This window comes from Argiope bruennichi, chromosome 7 (assembly GCF_947563725.1).
Source record: "Argiope bruennichi chromosome 7, qqArgBrue1.1, whole genome shotgun sequence".
NCBI classification, from domain to species: domain Eukaryota; kingdom Metazoa; phylum Arthropoda; class Arachnida; order Araneae; family Araneidae; genus Argiope; species Argiope bruennichi.
In genome coordinates, this window is record NC_079157.1 from 88243555 (window position 1) to 88266597 (window position 23043).

The 23043-nt window shown below is 34.3% G+C and overlaps 1 protein-coding gene across 2 annotated transcripts in view; it reads right to left on the minus strand.

Moving 5' to 3' along the window:
* Window positions 1-1173: 1173 nt before the first annotated feature.
* LOC129976072 (glycoprotein 3-alpha-L-fucosyltransferase A-like) overlaps window positions 1174-23043 on the minus strand; it is a 37911-nt gene continuing 16041 nt past the window's right edge. For both annotated transcript variants that reach the window (XM_056089444.1, XM_056089445.1), the window contains exons 2-5: window positions 7490-7717; window positions 5699-6000; window positions 4473-4909; window positions 1174-1754 (exon numbers count right to left, since the gene is read on the minus strand). In XM_056089444.1, coding sequence (XP_055945419.1) covers window positions 1409-1754; window positions 4473-4909; window positions 5699-6000; window positions 7490-7709 — 1305 coding nt within the window. In that variant the 5' untranslated portion in view covers window positions 7710-7717 and the 3' untranslated portion in view covers window positions 1174-1408. The remainder of the gene's footprint in view (window positions 1755-4472; window positions 4910-5698; window positions 6001-7489; window positions 7718-23043) is intronic.

Sequence of the window (23043 nt, forward strand, 5' to 3'; positions counted from 1 at the left end):
TTATTGATTTCAAGAACTCGTAGATGTTTCAGTTTTTCAAATGTGCCATTTATTATCAAAAATAAAAAAAATGGCTATATTCAGCTATTTTATTAAGGAGTCGTATCTTTTTAGCTATCGATTAAATTTCCTAAATTTTTAATGAAAATACGGTTTGAGTAATTACAGTTGAACAATTGATTAACCATCTGAATAAAGATGGCCAGGCGGCGTAATCGCTTTGTTCCTGTTCAATGCAAACTAATTCAATAAAGTGAAAATTAAGGCACGTTGAAATTTTGACAGCGTGTGTTTTTCTTACTATTGATGATATACGTTGAAGCAGTAAATAATCAAAAAATAAAAATGAGGATCCAGTACATAATTATTTAGTTTGGATATCTTATCATCAATTGCAAAATTCAGAATTAAATTGATGATTATACAAATTTGCAAATGTGCCTATATTTTTAAACAGATTTAAAAACAAATAATGCAATAAAATGAAGATAAAAATAAATTTGTTTATAAATAATATATAATAAGCTTATATACTGTGTAATAATGTATAACATATATTAATGTTAACTATTTATTTCCTAAAATGTAATGTAGTCAATAATAATTATATTGTATATATTAAATTTATATAATTAATAAATTATTTTATTTTCAAATGAAATCATGCAGATATGTTTGTCAAAGAAAAAGGATTTCAATTTTTTTTAAAAATTTCTTTAAATTTATTTTTTTCCCATGCTTGTAAAATTTTGTAATATTTTTTTTCTTTCATTTTATTTTCTAATGTTCTAGAATTACGAAAGTTCATATACTTGCGTCCTTCGATAACAAATACACTATTTTGAGAATTTCAGAATTTTATTTTTAGTCCATAGGTTAATTCATTTAAATTTTGATTCGATATGAGTAGCGCCCTTTAGCTCCGAAGATAAGAACACTTTTTTCAACTTTTTACTGTATTTATAATTTTGGATCATAAATTAAAGACAAAACAGCGGAATACAATTAAAAAAAACTAATTCGATTTTATAGAACGTTGATAAAAAGTATGTTTTAAAAAATCTTTTTATTCGGTTTATTTTATTTTTTCACAATTTAAATTTGGCTTTTGATAACATTAGTCTCAATGGCAACAAGTCCTACAAAATATCCTAAATTGCGTCTTACTTTGCCTTATATTAAACGTGTGCCCTTTTAGAGAAAGAAAAAAAAATTCTTTCTCTTAAAAAAAAATAAAGTCGTAGCGCTGATTGGTAATTGTAATTTTGGGTCCCCTTTTTTCTAAAAAAAACTTGACATTCCAAACAGATAAACAATCTAATATACGCATGACAAATATGAATTTGTTTAGTATGAACTGATGGGTTACAATACAATACTTATAGAGCATCTAAAGACCTCTTTATCTTCAGGGGGGTTTCGGCGTTGTTTGATCCAAGTCTTTCCTCCAATGATCCGGGGTGCAGGTGCCCTTGCCTGCCCACCAGGTTTCGATGTCGGTGTACACTTTGGGTACCCGGGGTGCATGCAATAGGGCACAGAGGCGACACCAGAAGCGAGTGTGGATGAATTCCCCGGTGTTCTTCCACGCAAAGTATGAGTTGTAGAGGGTGTCGTTGGTGTTCAGCATGTGGAGATAACGAGCTAGATCAGCAGGGCCTGAGAAATCCTCCACGTGGATGTAGGAATGGGGTGGCGCTGCGCGGGCATAGTCTTCTGGTCGGGCTCCCATCACAATGGGTATCACGTCGTGTCTGAAAAAAAAAGAAGCACAAAAATCAATATGAATCGAGTTTTGTCTGTGTAATACAATTAGTGACTTTCGTCCAAACAGAAAAAATAAAATTAACGAGTGTGCTCTCCACAAAACTTTCTAACATATACTCGAATAATGACGTCATCCCCTACTCACAGCGCAGCCATCCCTCTCCCCAGAAGTGGCTGCAAATACCATAAGCGCTCAGATTTTATTTTCATAAGCACACATTTCGAAAACACACGTGAGAGTTATGTGCTGCACTCTCGCTACTCAACTGGGTACAGGCCCATTAGACAACGGCTAAAAATACATCACCACTCAACAGCCATATCCTTCGTCTCACCTCCGACTCATTGGAGGGAGAGTCTGTGGTGAATAGCATATAAGCCAGTTAACGGCTCTGCTACCCGAGCAATTGTTTTGGTGTCATGGTTATGCTACTGGACTGCTAACCACATGGTTCCAGGTTCTATCCTCGCGCATCACAATACGCTAAACCCCTTTTGACTATCGAACTGAAATAAAAATTTGACCCAGAACTGCCATTGTAAAAGAACAAGTACCAAAGTTAATTTATTTAAATTGCACGTTTTTGAATTATCAAATTTTATGCATCAGAAGCGGTAAATTTCTGGAGAAATTTGGTTCCAAATTTGATTTAGATCTATATTTCAGATGCTAAGTCTATTCAATAAATTTCATCTATCTAGTTCATTACTTTTGTAGGGGACTTTTCCATTATACCGGCGCAAATCTCGCCATGCAGACTTTTTGGCGACAGTACACAGTCACCGGAACAAATCACATCAAAGGTTACCAGCGGCGATATTTCGTTTGGCGTTGGTTGCATCATTATTGGCACCGGTAAAATGGAAAAATACCTTTTGTAGTTATCGAATATTCATAATGTTTGTAGAATCGTGTAACCTGATAGCCGGAAGGCCATAATTCCTATGAATGTATTTCGTTTAATAGAAATATACAAATTTCATGTTGAGATCATATGCTACATTTTATCCACCCAGCTAAAAATATTAATGAGATATCAATTCACTGAAAAACAGCCGTAATTTTAAAAAATGTGTTTTTTAGCCATAAGGATGTCTGAAACGTGGCGATTTATCAAAACTCCGAAGTTATTTTTTTTTTAGACTACAATATTTTTTCCTTAATATACAAATACGAGAAAATACAAAGAACTAGTTATTGCCTTTTAAAAATTTATCAGTAACATTCTAGTTTTTTATTTCTAAATCAAAATATTATATTTTTTATTACGGAAAGATGTCTATCAAAAATAAGTATTGTTATGAATCTGTGATGCGGCTTCCCAGCATAATTGGTTCCATAGGAGGTCCCAGAGCTTGGCGACGAATTTGGCGGCTTTGGCGCCAAAATAGATTATACCCGAAACATCTAGAATTTTCCTGATCCGCTTCGAGCGTTCCAATCGAGATGCGCTTCGAACGTTCCTGATTGGTTGAGAGGCTTCTAGCCCCGCCTCCTGAGACCTATAAAAGGAGCAGCCTGCAGCTGTCGGGTAGTCGTAGTTGGAAGCGACAGAGAAGAGTAGTTGGGATCGACGGTGAAGAGTAGTCGGAATCGACGATAAAAAAGAACTGGCCTTCCAGAGATAAGCGGAGCAGCGACAGAGTGACGCTAGTGCTGAACTAAACTGTGCGCTACTGTCTGCAGTAGAGTTTTGTTGTATGCTGTTGTTGCTGCACGTCTCGGCTGAAGATAATCGTCTTCTGTGCTGTATATAGTTGTCTTTGTGCTGTCCTGTGTGTCTTCGTGTAAATAAACGTCGTTGTTTCTTTTTCTACTGCCGCCTGGTGATTGAGCGTTCTTCACACCATATAACTTCCACTATCCAAACGAACCCCGGAAATTTCGTAACAGTATCATTTTATCTAAGTTATGGTGCATGACATTGTTTCATAACACACTGGAATATCTCTCTTATCCTAAATTTTTGTACATGAGATTAGACAGGGACTGAGTACATTTCTAAAGTCTAACTTTTGTAACGTAATTAAACATAAAAGGTAAATATTTCAAGTTTTAATATCGATTCTAATCTATATCTCAAGTTTAAATTATAAGTCTTTAAGAAAAATTTTAAAAATAGTTCCTTTGAAATTTGGCAGAGAAGATGTACTTTCCAGAGATAAACGTCGAACTTTTCTACTTGTAATCCATGTTAATATTAGTCTTTTATGACTTATCTTTACAAGTTCGCCTTACGTTCATAACACAGATGCATCTGTGGAGATAAAAGTGATACAGATCACAACATTACTGTCTGACATAACAACAGTCTGTCATTTTAGCAAGCCGGTGTAAGACCTATATTAAAAATTGGTCAAAATAGAATATCCGTGCGAGAATAATGAAGATTGTGAAGTTCCTGCATGAACAAAGGTATGATATCATTACTGACTTAGACTAACTTTAAGTGCCAACAATAGCTTCTAAACTTTTCGTTGTAAACGTTTACTTACATTTCCCACTTCTATCCTAGATTTTGCTTAGCACTGTGAGAGTACTATTTAATCATAACCTTATCAAATCGGTTTCCTCGGGATGGCATAGCCATATTAATAATAAATATTCCTACTGGCAATGAAACAAATATATCCTTTCATTGATACATTTAAACACAGATGGAAAAGAACTATCAGCAGAAGAAATTTTAACGTTTCCAACTTACGCTAAGCCATTAATGAAGAACTTCTCTGTTATATAATCCTTGCAATTAGAATTTTCAAAAGCCAGATAGAATTTATATTCCCTGTTAAGCATGTTGAAGCATCGGCTGGCACTGGCTCTGGGGCACGTGCGGACGCCGCCGCATTTTCCGAAGATGTCCACCTGTATGTACTTCGAGAGCTCCCGGGCATATTGCAACCTCCTGTTACGAGCTGCGCAGTTAGAAACGAACCAAGCCACTTTCCCAGTTTTGCCGTAAGCGTAGTTTCGAAGTGGAGCGTTTATCCGGGGTGGGGCGTCTGGGTAGGGTACCCATTTCTCATAGGGCGCGACAACGTCAGAGTCATGTCTGTAGGATGCAGTCCAGTTGAAAAATCCAGCAGCGTGTGTGAAGGATTGTGTATGAAGGGGACATTCCAGAAGAAACAATAGCCATATCTAAAAAATAATAGAAATATAATTTAATAAATAGATAGTAATATAATGAAATGTTATATTTAAAGCAGCTGTTAAGCCTAATAATAAAAGGGGGCGCAAAATTTTCTCCATATTAGAAAAAAATTAATTTTTAATTTAAATTAATTTTTAATTAATTAAAATTAAATTTCCCCTCCTGTAAAAAGGGGTTGTGCAAGCGAATAAGTGATGCGTGAGTAGCAAAGTAGTACTCTTGGCCCTAGTTGGCGTTACTATAAAAACAAGAGACGCTCCCCCTTCGGCTTAAATCGCTGTCTTCGTAACAGCGGGCTTGTCCGTGGCAAGTGCCATAAGAAACAACAACAAACAAGTTTATTAATGTATTTTGTCCATTAAAACTTCAGAATAATTTGATTATAATTTCTGAAAATTAGTTCACAACGTAAATGAGTTTTTAAGATATATTTTAACGTAAATTAGAAGAAAAAGATTACTAATTGCTAATTTTAACATATATGACAGGTGTACTAATAATCTAAATAAGTGCCAAAAATTACGACGATAGGACTAAAACTTTATTCTTTATGATTCTTTTTTCAAAGTTAGGCTTAGCGACGCAAAACCCCTGTCCTGTGGGATGATTCCTTTCATAAACTCTATGTCCCGAGAGAACGTCTAGAATTGAGATATCCCGTCCCAAAAAGGATATATAATCTCCAACTATTCTCTTCGTGCATCCATATTTTCAATAATCACACTTTACTCTATATTAACTTCATTGGGAAGAAAAAGAACACAAGATGGCGTTACCTGCTCTGGAGGTCTGATTTGCCTCTTTGGAAGAGTGAACCTATCCTTGAATAGGATGAGATCAGCCTTCGCCCTTCTGTCAACAGTGATTTGACACGTGTTGACCGGACACATGTCCCTTATGAAGACGCTGCGTCCCATTGGAAGATCGCTCCATCCCCTCCTACCAAAATAGAGGAGGATTTCTTTGAGGCGGGGTTTGGTAGCATTGCGTAGCTCGGCATAACCTTGAGGCACGTACATCAACTGGTTAACAATACGATCGCCACCGGATTCATGAGGCCACAGTTGAGAAGAAGCACCTGGAAGACGAAGAATTTCGTCAAAACAATTTGAATTTATGTTTCTTAGGGTCATGGTGTATATGACCCTAAGAATGTCTGAAATATAAAAATTACTGTTTAATTTGAAAATGATTATCTAGCTCCTAGTAGAACTTAAAGAATATGATATATAAAATTCTTGATCTTTATATAGATCTTTATTAAAGATGCATATCTTCGAATACTTTTGTAAGGATAAAAAATAAATATGTTCAAGGCGATTCGTTACTGCCTTGCAAAAGTCAAACTGGAATGAGTTACTCAAAAATAAGTAGAGATCAAATAGAAAGTCGAAAAACTATTATAATAATTTAGATAACGTTATTAGGGAACCGGTATAATGCCTGATCTGGAAAATATCTATTTAAATACCACCTGTTCAAAGAGTAAGATTTCAATTCCTTTATGTAAAAAGGGAAAAGTTGCATTGTAGCAACTTTCCTGGTGAGATATGTTTCGTCTAAGACAAATGCAAGGGGAAAAAAAAGGTCTGCCACCGTCTTCAACAAATACAATGAGCAAAATAATCCTATGTGATACTCATCAGGTTACAGCAGTTGGTTAAAGTATGGGTGTAATTATTTCTAATTCGAGATCTACCAAAAGGTAGTTAGAGGAAGACAGCAGCTGCTTACTGGTACCTGCATTAATTTGTTCTTACAAAATACCATCTCCTCCAGTTCCGCAAATCTATTAGTTCCAGAATCATGGTACATCCATTGAAGGTGGTTTGCATCGTATAATTTTTGATACAACTATATAAAAGCTTGTCCATTCAAATATACCCTTCATGTTCAAATGTACCTCTGCTGCAATTTTCTATGAGGAGCTTCAGGTTGCAATAGCTGTTTGAACTTTTCAGGGTATGGCTGCAGTTTCTTCTAGATCAGATTTCTTCATAGGATGGTACGAGAAACCAGTAGTAATTGCATTTGCCCAATATTGATTGTCGAATCACTACTGGTTAACCAAACTACCATAATGATTGTCTGTGTAGTGGTACCTGTATTGCCTTCTATATGATAAAATACTATCTCTTTCAATTTCAAAAATCCAATCTTTCATCTCCATATCATCGAATATTTCTCAGAGGAGCCTTTTTCACATAATCTTTTATGCAGCTATGTAGAATTTGAAACTTGCTTCCTTCGTTACATCTTCCTCAATCTTACCATTCCTTCATTTATCGGATCACTGACAGGCTTCTTTTACTATCTAGCTTAATATGATGAAATATGATCGTGTTTTACTTACTTCCTGCGACGTGAGGCCTACTGCCTCCTTTCCTGAAGAACCAAGGCCTGCAAGGATGCAGGGTAGTTATGGTCATAGGCAGAGATAGAAATTACAAGCTGTTTTCACAGTTTCATTTTATTCAACCTTAACATTCCTTCATTTATTGAGTCACTGACAGCCCCGCTTTATTGTCTAATTTAATGCAATGAAATATGAATCGTGCTTTACTCACTCCCTGTGACGTGAGGCCTGATGCCTCCTCCCCTGAAGAACCAAGGCCTATGAGGATGCAGCAAAGGGACAAAGGGAAGAGGCTCATTTGGGTCAGGATATCGAAAGGTTTCGATACCAAATCGAAGGCCGATCCGAAAGAAGGCATTGATGATTAGTAGCAGACAGCATAGGACGAACAGGGTGGACGAGAGTACGCGGGGAAGGCGAAAGCGGCGCATCACGTCACCTGAAATTAGAAGAAAAACTTTTGTGAAATCACAAGATAAAAACAGCTTTGATCAAAATAATGTTGATAGAATGAGATAAATGCATTAATAAAAGGCAGGCTCGGTAAAGAAAACAATGATGTTATATGAAAAGCTTCAGGTGGAATCTGTTATTTTTTCAACCGAATTTAACAATCGGATATTAATTACTCAGCACTTCGGTTAAATGAGTATTTGAAAGCTAGATGTGTATTAACCGTTAGAACTGTTGAAGGCTCGCAGTCGAATAGACTAATGCAGTGACTGCTGCAGCTAGTTGAGTGTATGCTTGCGTTTTGTGTGTGTTTTTGTCAATCAGACAAGTAAGGCGAACGTTAATCATTTAATATTGTTGCAGACTTACAGCCGAATAGAAGGCCATGGTGTGTTGACTTATTGCAGTTGCAACTGCGTATGTGTAATATATCGTTTCATCTATGTTTCTGTAAAAAAAAAAAATTATTTTATTATTAAAGAAAAAAATGCATTGTTTAAATGAACGTGCTTAAAGAGAAGCCTGGTGAAATCAGCGAGTGAGTCATAAATCTTATAACTGCTACTGAAGCAGTCTTGGGAAACATATTGAATGTACTAAAATGTATTTAAACAATGCTTTTTATAAGATGACCTGACATTTCAGTTATTACTGTCACAAACTTTAAAAAGTTTGACGTATTCATAAAAGTTTAAGCGAAAAATTAAGCCATGCCAAAGCATTCGTAAAAGCGTGATATATGTGGAATATCATTGCCGATTATATCAGAAACAGAAGTATGCATAATGCCAGATTATAAAATAGACAAATCAGTGAATTGTAAAGGGGACTATTTGTTTCGAGAATTTTTTACTCGTTGCTTCGAGATTTTAACTAATTTAAATAGTGAACGCCGCGTCACCATATTTGGTGACAACAAAAGCTCTGATTCAGTGTAGAGTTTGATGCAAGTAGAACACACCATGTTTATATTAAATCTCCTTGTTTTATCCTACTGTGAACCGTGTGAATCACCTGTGATTCACACTTACTATTTAATTAGATATTTAAGAAATAATAAATATCTTATAAGAAAGTGGTCCGAATAACTGACATGATTCATGGCAATAAATGTGTTAATGGAGTTGCAGAATATTATTAGAAATGCTCGGAAGATAGATCAGCAAAATCTCCACTCAATCAGAAGAAATAAATAAAAGAAAACAAGATGATAGAAATAGGCGTCAAACAGAAGATTTAATAAAACGTGAACATAGGCTTAACACGTTGACAAACGTTTGAATAGCTTGTAGATCATAGTCTGACTCTTTCTCTATTTTAGTTAAAAGATAGCAAAGAAGGGGTAATTTAATTGAACAGATGGTCAGAATATCAGGCGTGAATGGTGACAGTTAACGCACTAACTATCGCCAAGTAAGTAATCATTATGCTTTGTCTAAGGAAATTGTTGCTCATATTTTCCAAAAATTTTATCTTACAGAAGTCATTTCTGCATTACTCTAAAATTCAAAAATTACCTTTTAAGGAAATCAATTTCAATTACATATAATTTCTTTCCTCGTTTTTAATATATTTTTTTTAATTTAATGCTCTACACGCAACACAATTTGTAATAATTTTTTTAATGCTATGATGAAATTCAAACTTGTCTATCAAAACAGTCAATAGCATTATTTAATCACTTTGTTGTTTTATGTTGTTAATCATTTTGTTGTTTGAAACAAATCTGTCCTTTCAAGTCTTATCCATCTACACCAAATTTGTGAAAATGTGATAATAAATAAAATAAAAAAATAAGGTTTTTTTTTTTTTTTTTTTTTTTGACGAATGTAGAACTTGGAACTAGAGATGCAGCAAACCTTAATTATGTCGACGGGGGAAAAACGCATATACGATATTACTAAAAAATGGAAAGAATTTAAATCATTAAGAACATTGTGTTACGCACATTTTGTTGAAATGTCATACATCCTATAAATTTTTGTGATACTTAATATTTCCATTTTTTTTATATAATTAAAATACAAATTGTTGCTTTTTTTGTAAATATTTCGTTGAATGCAAGTCGTATATAATTTAAATAAACATATTTGTAAATGATGTTTGTATGTCTTTCGGTTTACTAAAAATGTATTTTACTCGACTTTACAAACATTTGAGATAGAATGTACTAATACATTGACATGATGAGGCTTCAAAAATATAACAATATTTGTTTTATAGCTCTAACTTGTGCCGGACCGTTTTAACAAACTTAACTGCTTTGGACAAGAGTTTTTAATAGTTAGTTACGGAATCCCATAAGAACCATAACTATGAATTTTAAGACAATAGTGCTAGTTTAACGACGATATCAAATCAAATAATTGAGAAGTAAAAAAATAATTAATGAGTTACAGTTTAGAAAATCGTCACCTTTTTTATTTATTTAATTACGTTCATATTTATATATTTATTTAAATTCAAGAATGTTTAGCTTCTTTAATATTTTTAAAACTGAAATACATTTTTCTATGACATTATGAAATCGATAGCTGTCTATTACAAATCCTAATCCTATTTCTACTTTTAAAATATTTAAACTAATAATTAAATAAACATTTTGTGTAAACATAAAAATAAAACCAGTACAAAAAAATTTTATGTGTCCTTAGGTCAGTGTTTATCCTTGGGTAATACTCAACTAACCCACTGGATAAGGCGGGTCTGAATTTTTGTTCAGAAAGAGATCTATCTACAAGAGATATTTAACACAGAACAGCCAGGATATTTTGGCACAATATTTCCAGTACAGCTACTTACGCATCTAGACTTTATTGATCGAAGCCAAGACAAGAATAGCATTGCGAATCTCATAAGCAGGATTTTCTTGAATTTTAAATCATTTTCCGATGAAAATAATAATTAATAAAAAGACAATTCTCAGAAAACATGTTTTTTTTATCGGTGCTTTAAAAATAAAATTTTAGATAAATTTTTGATTTAACTAACTAATATACTTTTGCAATTTCTTAAATTTCAATTTGTCGTGAGTCATTTTCGGTTGAAAATAATTATTAATAAAAAGAAAATCTGTAGCAAACATGTTTTTAAAGTGTACTAAAAATAAAAACTAGAAACACTTCAATTTATATTTTAATCACTTGCATAACTTGATAGCATTTTCTTCTTAAGGTAAGAATTGCAGTTCTTTTCGGATTTTTTTTTTTTTTTTACTGCTTTATATTATCTATGGCAAACGTTCAAAATTATTAGAATAGTATCCCGTTTTTAAGATATAAGAAAGCTCTTTCGGATCGGATATCATTTTAAACAGTGGTTAGATGATAAAGACGGCACCTGAATCGGGAGAGACTTTTTTTATTTCCACTTCTGATCAATTGGATAATGCTTGTAATTTATTGGATGTATTTCATTTAAAGATGTCGAATCATTTATTAGATGTATTTCATTTATCAGATGTAGATAACTTTGTCGACCACTGGTTCAACGAGAATATTGGTAATTTAATTTCAATCAAATCGCATTCGTATAACTCGATTTTCCTGTTATTTCAAATTATGTTTTCATGTTATTTATTACTTTTAATTAGAAAGTTTTGATAGGCATTAAAACCGTGTTGTTTTTATAAACTAACACTTTTTCCGTTTATTATGTACATGAAGCTTCTTAAATGAGTCCTATGCTATCATAGTGCCAATAGAAACGCAACTCTACTTCTAATTATATGATATCTTTCGCAGTGGTCTAATTTCAATTTCTTATTCTTTATTGTAAATTGAGAGATAATAAACAAAAAATTTTACTTCCTTAGTTTTTAATAAGGGAAAAATATCACATAATTAAATATTTGATAAAACAACAAAAAATCGGTTTTGAATTCCATTGTGACAATGAGAAGAAATGTTGAAATTAGTGTCAAAAAATATTCTTTAAACAGTGTTCAAAGTTGAAGAAATTATCGCATAATAATAAATTGATATCAATAAAAAAGCCATTTTTTAAATTTTAAAATGGGTTGAAAAATAAGATTGTATAATAATGTTTTTGGCAATTATTTCTGAAAAAATGTCACATTCTCACTTCTTTCATAATGAATTAAAATCTAATTAGGATTTCTAAAAAATAGCATCAAGGTACACGTTTTATCCCTCCAAGCTATAATTGTGTTTAGCAACTCAATATCAAATGATTTGCTCTGTAGAATGCTAACTCACAAACACACGATTATTAATAGTAAAAATGATGCGTGTGTGCTGGTGCTAATGAAGAATGTGCTAATGGAAAATGCTAACTCACAAACACACGATTATTAATAGTAAAAATATGCGTGTGTGCTGGGGCTAATGACTAAACATTTGACTTAGAGACTTAGTTGTTCAGAATTTGACTAAGAGATGCAGTTGAAATTATGCATTTTTTTATGACCATTCTTCTTATTCTGCCGATTCTTTCATTAACAAATTTTGTAAGCACAGCAGAATTATATCGCCTGAAAAATTATTTAAAAAAATCGCGAATAAGGAGGATTCTTTAAAGTATTTTTATAATCATACACTGGAATAAATATTCTGGAAATGTTTTAAAGATGAATTTGAGAGTAAATTCACTATAAAACATTATTTCATTTCCTGATTACACAATAATTTATTTGAAAGTGAAGATTGTGTCCTGGGTGAAATGACTTGAAGACACAGGTTGTCTTTTATGGGGTTTATTGGTAACATCAAAAACAAAAGGCACATGGTTACGCCATAGTGTAGTAGGCCTAGAGAACTACACATAAAATTTCTCGGGAGAGAGAGCCGAGATCACACTCCTCCTAGTTCAGTATTCAAGTTCGTTTCTACTGGGGAAAAAATATCGTGACGAATTGGAATGAGTGAGAATAGAACCTGGGACCTTGTGGTTTTCAGTCCAGTAACATAACCAGGATGCAAAAGCATATGCACGTGTAGCGTAGTTGTTAGCTGGCTTATATGCAATTCACTACAGACTTTTCCTCCAGTCAGTCGGAGGTGAGACAAATGATATGGATGTTAAGTGGTGAAGCAATAGCTTTTGATTCTAAAACGCCTGTACCCGTTCGAGTAGCGCCAAGCGTTATAGGAGTAGGTGCTGATGCTGTTGAGCCAAGTGAATCTGACAACATTGTGTTGCTGCATCAAGTGAGTCTGGCGACTTTGAGTTGCTGTAGGTAGATGGCGCCACAACAGCTGTACGAAGGTTGAAGGTTCATCATCCGAGGTCATCAATGAGGCGATTTGCAATGAGCGAGGATAGAACCTGGAACCTTATGCTTCGCAGTCCAGAAACATGACCACAATACAAAGGCAACTGCTCGAGCAGCATACTTGTTAACTGCCTTATAAGCTTTCACCACACTATACTAAACAACAACAGGGAGACCACGTGATACATGATTGGCAGCTAGCTCTGCCCAGGAATTTCGCGTGGTTAAATGCATTCTTAACATTCACTACTGTGGACGTGCCTAATTAGCCCGGAGACGTTCAAAACCAACGGGGATGATATCCCAAAATTTTCTCGCATACTGCCTGATAAAGGTGGTATCCCTCCACCCCCCTCAAAAAATTGTGCTCCTTGGGTAAGGCAAAGAGTGCCTTGCATGGCATTGGCGTACAATAGTTATAAAATACAGTAGACTCCCGATTATCCGCGGGCGGGTTATCCGCGCCTGCCGCACAAATTTTTTTTTTTTCTTCTTCCAAATACAAGAAAATGCTTCCAAAGCAAGTAGCAAACACAAATGACTGATTTCATCATAAAGGTGTAGTTTTACAGTTATGCTTTTGTAATTACATAATACATTACAGTATTAAAACAGTACATATGTATTAATTTCTCTGTGCATCCTTGGCGCCTCTCGTAAGTACAAAGCACTTTTCTGTTTTCATTAACAAAATGCATTTTAGGTTAGTTTTGAGTGATATACTAAAATATTAAGCGTCAGTTAAACATTTCCTGCTGTTTATTTTACGTTTTATTGTCATAAAACGATTTTTCAAAGTTGTAATGACTGTTTTCTCTTTTGCTATACCCGTTTTTAGCCTTTTTCGGATTATCCGCGATTTTTGTTATCCGTGGCGGCCGCGCCACCCAATTCCGCGGATAATCGGGAGTGCACTGTATTAACTTTTAACATAAATTTAGCATTTTAAGTGAATTTATCGTGAGTTCCCAGATGATTTTTTTTCATGATTTATCCCTGGAATGCATTTAGAAGCCGAATTTGTGTTTTAGACGTGTTTTTTTCCAACAAATATGTGGTAAATAGCTTAAGTCTGTGGTGAATAGCACATAAGCCAATTAACAACTACGCTACCCGAGCAACTGCTTTTGTATCATGGTCATGTTACTGGACTGCGAACCACAAGGTCTCAAGTTCTATCCTCGCGCATTCGCATACCGCTACATTGGTGACCTCGGACGATGAGCCGTCTACCTTCGCACAGCTGTTGTGACGCCATCTACCCACAGCAAACCAAAGTCGTCAGATTCACTTGCCGCAGCAACCCAAAGTCGTCACACTCACGTGACGCAGCATCAGCAACTACTCACCCACACATGCTCGCCATAACGGTTGGCGCTACTCAACTGGGTGCAGGTCCATTATTATTAACTATTTTGGGTATTTTATTTAAACACGCGAATTAGGCGAAAGTCCAAAACTGATGAACAATCTGCATGTCAACATGTTATAAATAATTTACTTCATTTTCCAAATAAATTTTTATCATATGATTGGAATTTTTTTAAAAACTGAAGAAAAAAAATTATCCATATTTGTGTAACTTTTGCAAGATAAAAAATATAACTAGTAGTCTTTTAAAGTATCAAATTTTCAAAAATGATCAATAAAATTTTCCTAGGGCAAAAATAAAATATCTGTAATTTTATTCCATATTTTTAATGGTAATTTTATTTTTTACTTATCAAGTCACTTGTTACAAATATTTTAATAAGAATCACTTAACATCTACTTGTGTTCACAATGAAATTACACGTTTATATTATCAGGCCCTAGTCACAAAATTTCTAATCGTCCCAAAAAAGCAATTAATGATAAAAAAATGACCCAACGCAAAATCCAAATACTCATAATATCAATTTAGCCACCCATTTAGTTAATCCCAAATTAATGTGTTTGGATATTTCAATCTATGGTGTCAAAATATCTGCTTTAGTGGATATAGGACCTCAAAAGACAGTTTTTCGAGAGTTTACGCACAAAAGAATTATGTCATCATCTTTGCAATCATCTGAATATATACTCACTGAAATTCTGCACCCTAATGGTCACTTTCATTGTTCTTTTAAAATTGAAAACATTATATTTCAAACTGATATCTATGTTGTTAATAACAATTTCTAAGCTAATAAGCCGGCGTCTTTGCGTAGGGGTAGTGCATCTTCCCCATGATCTGGGCGTCTCGGGTTCGAATCCCGGTTCGGGCATGGATGTTTTTCTTCTGTGTGCTACCTGTGAGGTGTGTGAATGTGCCCCCCTGTGAAAAGGTGTTGTGCAAGCGAATGTGTGAGTTTCATCTTCATATGAGCTAGAAGTCAGACTTCTGCCCTTGTGCGTTCAGGGGTCTTTACCCTCAGAAGCTACTGCAACCCCTTTCTGTGGTAACGCGGACACGACATCATCATCATCATCCTCAATAATAATTTCGTTTATTTTGATGAAATCACAGATCAAGATTTATGCAATAAGCGGAATTTCCCAATGGTAAAAATGGTATTTCGTTCACTTCTTAAAATGAGGACCAAAATTTTCTTATTAATTTTTCATGGCCAACGACGAACCTTTCCGTCTTTACGGGGCCACGATCACGTAGGTGCGATTTCCATTTGGAACATTTTTAAAAAATTTTTAAACATCACTAGATGGCGATGGAAGTCCGTTATAACTTTGTAGTATATCTCGCAGTGTGTTGACCTTCAAAATATGCTTTCAATTCTGATTTTTTTTAAAACTTGATCTCGGGTATTTAAACATGTAATCAATTGCACGTGTTCGGCTCTTTCGAGAGGATTGGGCCATGATTTATTTTGCTCTGGGTTTTTGTTTATAATTTGACTGAGTGGAGAAAGGATGGAGTGCTAGGAGGAATAGTTTATAGTTTCGATGTTTGCAGTTTCGGGTTCGCTGCAGAATATTTTGTATGTTTTTTATCAGTTCTATTTTGCCTTCTCATAATGAAAAGAATGCCACATTTAAGTCTAATCGTATGACATTTGACCTTCATATGCAGGCAGGCATTGGCTTCTGTTCTGCGTATCTAGATTTGATAGGTTTAATCTTTAAACAAACCGATCTCTGAAAGTTTATGTGTGATTTAAAGGGTTCCTGCTTTCTTGTTGATTGTTTTGATTTTTGTTTTTGTTTTTTCATTATGTGGTGGAGTTTTGTGGCGCAAAAACGTTTTTTCATTAGGAGAATATGGAAAAGTGCGTTCAGTTGTTTGTTGCTGGGAGCGAGAGTGAAATATTATACAATTTTTATATTTATGACTTTGCTTTCATGTGTAGAATATTTGTTATCGTGGGTATAATTAAAAGTTAAGTGTTTTGCTTATATTATTCATTTCTATTAATGTTATAATCTTTTTATTAATACATATTAAGGAATAGTATATTACAAATGTTACTAGTGAAATTTAAATCATTACATTAAAATGGGGATTTCTATATGAACTTTTTTGTAAAATTAGGCTTAACTGCGAGAGCACGCGGTGACGCTCCAATTCGGAGAGCTCGGTCCTGTGAGAACGCTTTGCTGAAGAGGTTAACTCATATTTTCAGTAACCCTATTAAGAATCAAATACAAGAATTAATTACAACCTACAAACTTTTCGAAATGAAAATCAACTGATAAAAAATTAGTGTTGTTTTATCATATGGTATTCCAGTAACACAGCGACAGAGACACCTCTCTCATATCAAACAACAAAATGTAGATAAACAAATTCGGCAGTGGCTCACTGATGGTATAATTAAACAAGAACTTCCAACTGTGCTGCCCTAGGTATTCTATACAGAAAAGAGCCAATTCATATCATGTGTATGTAGATTTTTATCAGCTTAATTAAAACCGTGGCAGTAGTCTCTCCAAAATGAAGAATATGACATTTTTATTGAATCTGTGGCGAATTGAGATGAGCGGGGATAGAACCTGGGACCTTGTGGTTCGCAGACCAGTAACATGACCATGATACAAAAGCAACTGCCCGGGTAGCGTAGTTGTTAACTGGCTTATAAGCTATTCACCACAGACTCTCCCTCCAGTGAGTCGGAGGTGAGACAAACGATATGGCTGTTGAGTGGTGATGTATTAGCTGTTGATTCTAATGCGCCTATACCCATCTGAGTAGCGCTAAGCATTATGGCGAGCGTGTGTGGGTGAGTGGTTGCTGCGTCAAGTGAGTCTGACGGCTTTGTGTTGCAGGCAGATGGCGCCACAACAGCTGTACGAAGGTTGAAGGATCATCATCCGAGGTCACCAATGTGGCGAATTGGGATGAGCGGGGATAAAACCTGGGACCGTGTGGTTCGCAGCCCAGTAACATGACCAAGATATAAAAGCAATTGCTCTGGTAGTGTAGCTGTTAATTGACGTATAAGCTTTCACCACAAATCCTTTCCGATGAAAATGATGCCAATGATGATGGGGTTCTTTGGAAACGCCTAGGCTCGGCGGCCTTTCATCTTCCGCTCAGCTGAAATGGTTATTAGTGACAGACAAATTATGTTGAGCATAAACTAGGGTAGGATTAATTAACAATTTGGTGAGATATTCTAACTATTATTATTGGGTGCGTTTAAGGACATGGACGACACAAGACACACAACAACAACGACAAAACAAACAAAACAAAAGAAGCTATTTACTATGAGGGGTTTTTTAGTTGTCCTAATGGGAATCCTTTCCGAGTTATTTGGCAATTAATCCGTGATATGCAGTCAAAGTATCCAAAAATTGAAATTAGTTCTGTTTTAGATGCAATTTTTGAAACCGATTGAAACCAAAATTTGACGCAGAACTACAATTATAGTCATAAAATCCAATACCAAATTTGATATATTTAAGTCATTGCATCTTTGAGTGATCTAAGTTTACATGTTTCTGAAAGTACAGACCGACAGATGGTCAATCCCTTGTTGAATTTGACTCAAAATTTGGAAGGTGTCTACATTATAGATGTTAATTCTATGTATCAAATTTTATCCATCAATCTCTTCATTGTGTAGTTGTCATATTAAATTATATTCGAACAGCCAGACATACACCCTCCGAGAAAATTTTGCTCAATCTTTGATAGAAATATATAAATTTTTTATAACGGCCGTATACCAAATTTTATCCATCTAGATCAAAGCGTGTATGAGTAATCTTTGTCGCAGACAGACGGGTATTTGCTAAATATGTGTTTTTCGAATTCAGGGAGCTTAAAAACATGGAGATTCGTCAAAAGCACGGGATCTAATTTTTTGACGATTACTATAGTTTCTCTATACTACGTATACGAGAAAGTATAAAGTAGTAAAAAAAATTCTTATTTACAAAATAAAATCGAATTTTTGGGATGCACAATCCAAAATGGAACAATAATTCTCTAACCTACGAAAACAGCTGCTGTCCAAAATTGTCCAGTCCCTATAACCATTAAAAAGTCACGAAGTTTCCTTGGAAATTAATTTAGAAAATTTATTTCGAAATATTCTTACACTACCAAACCATTATGGGATTTGATTCGAAATAACATTCCCTTTCATTTCGCTGAAATATAAAAGCGAGCCTTTCAACAACTTTAGGATTTGTTATCGCAACATCCTGAGCAGCAAATCTTTCAACAAGGCTCAAAATTAGAATTTCATACAGACGCCAATTCATACGGTCGACACCTCCGAAAGAAACATAAACATTCCACACACTGCATTTATGACGTCAGGAGGTGTTTTTCGCGTCTTGCAGAAGTGTCTGTTCTTTACAAAAATACCTTTCTATTTGAAATGTACTGAAACTCTGAAACTTTCCTTATGAATTTCATGATTCCTAAGGCATCAGAACACGTTCAGATACATTTAAAAAATGTAATGTTGTAAATAACGCGATACATTTTTGTAAAATAATTAACTATAGCTACGTAATTTAAACTCAAAATACTTTACCGACAACTTACTAAAAATATATTCCCTTAAAAAATACATTTTAAAAAAATTTCTCATTTAAATATCAATTTCTGGTTACTTAAACGCCATAACTTGTTTTCTGGTACTGATATAAAGAAATTAAATATTACCGAGAAAGATATTCAAGTTATGAATTAGAAATTTTAGAAATTACAGAGACAATCTAAACCCCACACTTACCTTTTGGGTTTCAAATTTGAAATTGTAATTAATTGTGGGGTCGTTTAGAAATCATAGAGAAATAAATCATAAGAAATATTTAATTCCTAAATTGTACATTTGTCTCCAATTTTAAATGAATTTGATTAAAAAACAATTCATCACACTTTATCAAAAATGCTTCTCGTTGATCCCTAAGTCGTAATACTGTTCATATTGTTGCTGTAAACTACTTTGTGAATTACTTTCTGAACTTTCCGAACAACTTTCTGAAAATTCGCTTTTTCTTAAGCTTCGAAGTATTCAAAACATCAAAAAACTGTCTCGATAATCCTCAATTTGAATTTTTTAAAAAAATTGTTATTCTATAAAAATATCATGAAAGAACAAAATTATTAATTATCCCACAGAATATGCAACCACAAATTTCTAAAAACAACCACAAGAATAGTTAATTTTCATTATTTAAAATTGAAATCCATGCAAAGAACAATTTTATTTAACGAAATTGAAAAAAAAAAATACGTAGAAAACGTAAATGCAAAATATACAATAAAATGTACAATAAATATTGTACAATACAATGTACAATATATTCTTCTAAATAGGAAGAAAGGGGAAATCTGAAGATTTTCTCTATTCAATTAAAAAAAAAAAATGCTCCCATTGAAATTTATTACATAGATTTTCCACGTCCTCGTCCATCTACTAACAAACAATAAAATTATATTTTTGCAGTTATTTAATCTCTATTAAGTTTTATCTCTTTTAAGTTTAAGTTATAAGATTTATCCTGTTAAGTCAATGTCAACTTAAGGTGCTCAACAAAAACTACAACCGCAACAGCCAATATTTGGAAATACTTCAAGAATTATCATTTATCATGGATCGACATTCGCTAAACTCGAATGCCATGAATATTTCAAATAGCAAAACATCGAGTTCATTCACATAATATTCGGCATTCTTCCTGTCAACGGTCAAGTAGAACCAGCAAGAGTGGTTGGTCTCTTCCAAAACTTTCTCGCGTATTCTCTAATAAACTTTGCCATGCCAGTGAATGAACGCCTTACATGCCATTGACGTACAATAATTATGAAATATTTTTTGGTGTGAATTTAGCATTTTTACTGAACCTATCTAATGATCCTTGATAAATGTTGTAGCGATTACTCCTAGGGATCCAGTAAATAATATCTGAAAATCGGTTTGTGTTTCAGACGCGTTTTCCCCGACCATTTGAAATCAAAATTTGACGCAGAACTGCAAATACAATAACAGAATTACATGCCAGATTTGATATATTTAAGTCATTGTGTTTTTGAGTTATCCAGTTTAAACGCTTTTGAAAGTACAGACCGACAGACAATCAACCCTATAATTAGATTTGGCTAAAAATTTGACAGTTATCTAGACCAGGGGTGGTTTTTATCAACGTGCCACTTTTTCTAAAGAAATGTTTAATGAGGTTGTAGCGGTATGAGATGCGCTAGGATTGAACCTGGTACCTTGTGGTTAGCAGTCCAGTAACTTAACAATTATACCAAAACCATCGTTCGGAGAGAAGAGTTGTTAACTGGCTTATATGCTATTCACCACAAGATATAAACGTGCCGTCAAATAATTTTGATTTCTAATTATTGGTAAAATACTAAAACTAAATACTAATAACTCAAAGCTCTTTATTTACTATGAAAAAATACATTTTGCACTGTATAGTAGTAAATGTTTTAGTTATGTGTGTATTTCAAATTAAAGTAACATGAGTGTGACTTCTGTTGTTAGATGGCAAATAACTTATATTAGGATTGTAAGATATAACTTTAAGCAGACTACATGCTGAATTGGGAGTCATCTGCCAAACGGTTTCTTTAATGTTATTCGTTTTTGTAAATAATGATTCGCAGACCTAGGTGGATGAAAATAAGGTTAAAATAGCATGAGCTAGCTTCTCCAAATAGTTAAATGCGTCTGGAATCGAATTGCATGTTTCAAAAATTTCGTTACTGGCATTTTTACTTCTATTATTTGTTAATATTTCTGTTTAAATCCATTCTAACTTTTTCATTGTTTCAAAAAACTTTTGAATTTATATTGAACCAGACTGGAAATCAATCACTTCATTTCAAATTCTTCAATTTCCAACCAATCGGATTGGGACAAGTTCAGTTTATTAAATGAAGTCACATGCAAACCGTTTTGATCGATGGAGTGTCCAAAATATTGTGTCGCGTGCCATGCCATTGGTTTGCCATCCCTGATCTAGACTATAGATATTAAATCTTTGTACTGAATTATATCTATCCAGCTCACTTCGTTTCGTAATTACCGTGTTAACTTATATTCGAACAGCCGGACAGAAGAATTTTCTCTGAACATATTTCACTCAAAAGATAGAAATCTGCAAATTCGGTGTAAAGACTGTGTACCAAATTTGAACCGTCTAGCTCAAAACATTTCCAAGTTATCTTTATCACAGAGAGACAGCCAGAAGGGGTATTTTCCAAAAATGGTTTTTTTTTTTTTTGACCCAGGGAGGTCTAAAACGAAGAGATTTATCAAATTATGGAGTTCGAATTTTTTGACGATTACTATACTTTCTCTGTACTGCGTATACGAGAAAGTAAAAAGTGTTAGAAACTTTTACCGCTGCTCTAGCTAAACTATTTATCGATTATTCAAACCAATGGTTTCATTTGGAAAAGAACGATTCTAGGTAGTGGGAAAGAAGCAGCTTCAAATAGTCTAAGACCTTGGAGAACAGAAGAAGAAGGTTGACTTAACCCCCAAGTACTTATTCATTTTAGTGGACAAAGTGGGATGCCCTTCACACCTTGGATATCCGTTCCAAGAATTTCCTTCCAGCAGGACTGAAAGCTCTTTCCGGAATGCCATTGGTTTAATTCTAATTGGCACCCTTCTCCCACATTCTTGATTGTTTTGACGACTAAACACGACGTTTTAAAGGACTGTATTTCATTCATCAACTTTTTGGATAATATTAGATTCATAGGGATTATTTAGCAAAGATAGACGATTTAAGATTAGTAACAACTGCAACACAACATCAGCAAGTGATTTCGCTTACTCCCAGCTGTGCAAAGAACCCTAATTAGCACGAAAACAAGTAAACTCCCATGTTCGCATGAAGTACAAAAGCGATATCAAAATATCGCAAATCCTTGAGCAGGAATATCAAATATCCATCCTAGAAAAAAAAGAAACAAATATATGAAGACATAAAACAAAGCATCTGAAAGCTTCTGCAAAGCTTCTGCGAACTTTCAATAAACTTTGCCAACTTCATCCTACAAAATCAGAATCATAGTGGCCATTAAAAAAACTCGATTTGGTACAAGCCTAAAGTTACGCTCTCGACATTCTTAGATTGTAATTTTGTTTGCATTCCTTTTTTTTTCCGTTTTTTTCTTTCCTCCTTTTTCCCTATATTTTAGAGCTCCAAATCCAAACTATTCAGTGGAGGGCCAAGTTGGTCTGGTCTCGGCTTCGAAATCAGGTTCGAGACCGATTTCTATAAAGCGGATCTGGTGCACCTTAAATCCGTCGTTGCCAAACATTCTCCCACTGGTGTGGTATAGTTGTTTGGAAAGGAAGGTACCAACTGAGATTTCGCCCTCGTCATCTGACCGCGGTTCAAAAATTTCGTATTCCATCCCAAAATAGACCTAGTGTTGCTTTAAAATGGGACGTTAATATAACTAAACTAAACCAAATCAGACAATTCAGTGCTCAGAAGCTCGATTTAGTCAATGACCAGTGTGGTCAGTCAATGACTCCATGACACAACCTCATTTACTTACGCTTATTGACATGTAGTTACGGTAACTAAACTGATTGCTTCCCTAACAGTTCTTTAATTTCGGTTCCAGGGTCACCCCGACAAAAAAGAAATAAATCCCCTTTCTGATCTGT